The 5144-nt window shown below is 43.6% G+C and overlaps 1 protein-coding gene across 1 annotated transcript in view; it reads left to right on the forward strand.

Moving 5' to 3' along the window:
- The window catches only part of GALNTL5 (polypeptide N-acetylgalactosaminyltransferase like 5), a 20308-nt gene extending 16544 nt beyond the window's left edge, over nucleotides 1-3764 (forward strand). Inside the window, exons 7-8 of the mRNA XM_011377584.2 lie at nucleotides 482-631; nucleotides 3612-3764. Coding sequence (XP_011375886.2) covers nucleotides 482-631; nucleotides 3612-3764 — 303 coding nt within the window. The remainder of the gene's footprint in view (nucleotides 1-481; nucleotides 632-3611) is intronic.
- Nucleotides 3765-5144: the final 1380 nt, after the last annotated feature.

Below are 5144 nucleotides of genomic sequence, written 5' to 3' on the forward strand. Positions count from 1 at the left end.
GAGCGTTTTAGTACAAAAAGATGAATAATTGAATTCGGTCATGATCAGCCTTTCTCTTCTTACTCGCTTACGTCCGGGAATACTCAGGTACTTCTGAAAATGGTATTCTCAGAGTACCGTTTGAGAATCTTTTAAGACACTTTATCTTCCCACTTTTCACACATCATCAGCATCAGAACTGGCCGTGTATGAGAGAGGCAGAATCACTTAGTATCGGAGCGCTGGCCATGAGTTTGAACCCTGTGCTCTGCCGCCTACCAGCTCTCTATGTCACGGGGCAAACTTCTTAACCAAACTACGTATTACTTTTTTCATCCATAAAATGGGGATAATCACGGCACGTACATCATAGGGTTGCCGTGAGGATTGCATGAAATAAGAAACTTTGTAAATGTTAACTATCATTATGTTGAAAGAATTCAGCTGTTGCCCATCCCTGGCAAAAGCACGTTAATATGTTTTCTGTGTTTTTTATGCCTAGATCTGGATGTGCGGGGGCCAAATCTTTATACTGCCCTGCTCTCGAGTAGGACACATCACTAAGCAGCTCTTCTCACATTCATCCGGAGTTATCAGAGCCATGACATATAACAGTCTCAGACTGGCGCACGTTTGGCTGGATGAGTACAAGGTAAAGAAAGGATACGTCTCTGGTCTGGAAAGACGGGAGTACGGCGTGGGGCTTTCTCTAAAGGAGTCTTCTACCGCATTTTCAGAGATGGATTTTTTCCCCCTCAGTTTTCCTTAAATTAGCAGCACCCCTTCCACTACTGGCCCCCCATCTCCAGACCGTATTTTCAATTAGTTCATTCTAAGCTGTTACACTTGTACCAAAATTCAAATGTCTCAGAAGTAAATCAGCCAACACAAGAGTCCTTTTCCCCCTAGATCTATTCTCCCCCCACCCCAAGGATTGCCCCTCTGGAGCAAACCCCTCTCCTGCTGTCATCCCCTTGGGCAAATCCTTAGATTCTCATCTTCCTCCACGAGGTTCCCAAGTGACGTGGCTGCTCCGGTCTGGGGACCACGCAGGAACCTCCACTACCTCTTTTCTACCAGTGGCCAACGATTTCTGTACCAAAGCCATGCCCCTTCGTTTGTGCATATCTCCCCAAGGCTTAAGTCCCTTGCCAGGACCTGGAAGGCTACACATACAGAGGACGCGTAGTTGTGCCTTCATTTTAATTCGCAAGAATCCATGCACGACAGACACGGACGGTAACCTCAAAAAGGCCTCCTTTCAGACACACGGGTAGAAGTATGGAAGAGTCTCCGTGATATTATAGGTCCTGGTCTTGATCTAATGTTTCTTTAATTTATTATTTTAAATGATAAAAGTAATAATACTCAATTGCTTTAGTCATCAGGGCAATGTGAATTAAAACCTTAGTGAGATGTTTCTACACAGCTGCCTAGATTAAAAAAAAAAATGTTAAAAATCTAATACGACCGAGTGTCGGTAAGCAACAGAGATTCTCAGACACTGATGGTGGGAGTGGTAATCATTACAAACTCATTTTGGAAAACAGTTGGGCAACGTTAAGTAAAAGATATGGCTATCCCAGCAATTCCTTTCTGTGTACGTGCTACAGAAATGCGTGGGTCTGTGCACCAGAGCACGTGAACAAGAATGTTCATAAACAGCATCGTTAGCCCAGAATGAATACAGCCCAAATACTCATCAAGAGTAGAATGGATGAATGTGATATAGTTAATCAATACGGCAATGAAAATTAACCAACTGTAGATACAACAGTATGGGTAAATCTTAGACATAATGGTGGACAAAAGCAGCCAAACGCAATAGAATATGGTGGTATTCCATTTCTATACAGTTAAAATGGGTAAAATTAAGCCATATAATCTAGGCAGGTATAATTAGATAGCAAAGTCAGAAAGAAAAGCAAAGCAATGAATCCATAATCAGGACAGCATTTAAAACTGAGAGGAGGGATTCTTCTGATCAGGAAGGGCAAGGCAGGGGGCTTCTGGGATGCTGGTAATGCTTTATTTCCCACCCTAGCGAGCATTACGCGGGTTGATTTTTCAATAATTCATTAAGTTGCACATTTATATTTTATGTACTTTTTGTACGTTTATTATATTTCCTGATTTTTTTAAAAAGGTAAAACCCACTCATTTAATGAAGTAAAAAGTAAGCTTTCTGACCCCATAGTTCCACTTCTCGAAGTCATCACTAAATTACTGTTTAAGGCTTCTTGTTAACACACATATACTCACAGTACATATCTTTTTCTTTTACATAACTAGATTTGCACAATATTTTGTTCTGCAATTTTTTCCCCATTTGTTAGTATATTTTAAAAACATATTGTCAAGGTCTTTCAAAATCAGAACACATAAATATATCCTTTAAAATATTTCCTTTGAATGGATCTACTAAAATTGATCCCATTAATAGTCCCCCATTGATAAATATTCTGACCATCTCGGCTTTCGGGTTTTCCTTAAAACTGCTGAAATGAACATCCTTTACACATATCTTTTTGTGTATTTGTGCAGCTATATCTCTGGAATAAATCTCAAGACATGAATGTCCTGGGCCACAAGTTCATGCATTTTAAATCCTGATGGATAATGTCCATGCTGCCCTTCACCGTCTAGATTGTCACCTATACTGTCATCGAATGTATGGGAAAGTGCCTGTTTCCCCACAACTTTTCCAACCCTGGTTTTAATTAAATTTGGTATTTCTTCTAATCCGATAGGTTAAAAATTATGTATCGTTGTTTAAAATCGTATTTATTTAATTACAAGAGATCTTGAGCTTATTTTTATTTTTTGATTACTTTTCTGTGAACTCATCACAGATTTAAACAGTCGGCTCGAACACTGAATTTCACAGAGGATATAGTGACAAAAAGTTCCATCTAACTTACAAAGCATGTAATATTTGACATAAAATCAATGCATCGTATGATACGGCACACTGGGAAATTTAATGAGTGACACTGGACAAGAGAGGGCTTGACAGACAGGGAGATGTGGCCTCAGGTTTTCCCAGCATTCACTCCAAAATCACAACACCTCAGGCCCATCCCGTGCACCAAACCACGCTGGAGAACCAAGACTGGCCCGACACTGCGGCTAAGACCCACAGCTGACAAGGACCCCTGGGGAAAATCCAGAGTGGCATGCCCGTCATATGCAAATTTCGATACATAAACGCCTTCTCTAGTTAACGCTATCACTCTGCTATGCGCTGGCCCTTGGCCCCACACCATCCCCCATCTCTGAAGACATAGAAGTGTCAATTGAGACTGGGAGTGAGGGTTTTTGTCCTCGAGTATCATTAAGAAGACCAGGAGAAAGGGGATATGTTAAAACAGGTGGCTGTGATTCATGGGCTCTCGAGAAGCAGGACCCAACCCTCCCAATCCTTCTACGCCACCTCTGCTGTGGTCCATCACAGCATAGACTGTGGGGCGAGTGAGTCCCAGGTCGTATGTGTGTCCCTATACAGAGGAAATCAAAAGGTATTTTTTTTTTTTAAAACTCAGGTGATAAAAATACATACTGCTATGTTAGTTGCCATGATTTGATTGCCTAAGATCTGTTCGGTTCAATGCAACTCTCTTTCTTCCATTCAGGAGCAGGTGTTTTTACGAAGACCTGGTCTGAGGTTCATTCCCTACGGAAACATTAGCGAACGTGTCGAGTTAAGGAAACGGTTGGGTTGCAAGTCCTTTCAGTGGTATTTGGACACTATCTTCCCAGAATTGGAGCCATCTAAGAGCAGCTGATAAAAGGAAAACGAATCATTCCCATTAATAAAGGGTTAAAAAGTCCCCTAGCCCTTCGACCCACAGGCGAGGCTGGGTCTGCAACAGCGTGAAGTTCTGCGAAGTGTGATAAGAAACGCAGCAACCAGAGTTGTCTATGACAGGGGCGCCTTTTCCTCCCTTTAACGATAGCTCTTAATACTCTGTCACTCATCTGCCACAAGCTTCTGGGGTGGCAAGGCCCTGAACATTAAAAATGTTGCTGTCACACAGTTAAGACTCTATCATACAATGTTCTCCAGTTGTTCGCCAGACTCACTTGGTCCCGGTGGACCACAGGGACAGCCCCACTCTTGGAGGCTTGGCCCACTCCTTCCTACTCCAGACAGGCCACCTGGCTCAGTGGTCTTCTCAGAAGGACGTGCCCAGAGAGCCTTGGTTTGCACATCACAGCTTCGGCTCAACTGCGTCGAACCCCTTTCTCGCTGCCCGTGAAGATTCTGGCACTGGCACCGTGCTTGGTCGGGTTCCTGGGTTTCTGATGGCCAGTCCACTTGCCTGGGTGTCCCGGCCTCGCTCTCCAGGCCAGACTCCCCATTCGTTCCTCTGTGTCCTTCTGTCCCTTGGAGACACTCCGTCTTCCCTGCTTTTGATTTTGCCTTTTTCACGTCTGTCCCTTCCTGTGGCTCTGGCCTGCAGCTCTCTTGACACTTCCTGGATTGCATGCCTCATTGATAACCTGTGTTCTAACAGACTTGAGAACCCATTAGCTGGGATCACGGGAAGCAGCAGCTGGATTCCATATCCATCCTGTGTGAACACACCCCCAGGGGCCTAAAGTAGGTACTCCTTTTGGGTAAGAGCGACGGCTGTTGCAGTCACCGTGATGCAGGTGGTTATATTTGATTCACAAAGACAAAGAGAATGAGAAAAAGAGTGAGGAACACGTCGAACAGAGTAAAAAGGAGTCGGGGAGACTGAGGATAAGATCACTCACGTAGCCTGCGCTGGAGAAAACAAGCTAGTTTTGACAAGGAACAACTTGACTCATCTATTATGCTCATTCAGTCAGCAATTGAGTGGTTTATCCTCACTGGGCCAGGTGTCCTCCTAGGTGCTGGGGTGCTGCAGACAATGGAGCAGGCAAACACCCCAACACCCCTCCCTTCATGGAACTGGTGTTTTTTGAGATAATATATACAACGTAAAGAAAAAGGACCCGTTTATGATCTCTTTATACCTATGTATTTAGCAAAATACTCTCTAATATCTATTGCTAGAAAGACCTGTGCTCACGTACTACAGATGGACAGGGTAACTTGATCGAGCCTTTAAAAGGTCAACCTGGCGGCGCAAAGTAAGCACCACGTTGTGATTATATTCTTGGCCCATATTTCTACC

This window comes from Pteropus vampyrus, unplaced genomic scaffold, assembly GCF_000151845.1.
Source record: "Pteropus vampyrus isolate Shadow unplaced genomic scaffold, Pvam_2.0 Scaffold316, whole genome shotgun sequence".
Classification (NCBI taxonomy): domain Eukaryota; kingdom Metazoa; phylum Chordata; class Mammalia; order Chiroptera; family Pteropodidae; genus Pteropus; species Pteropus vampyrus.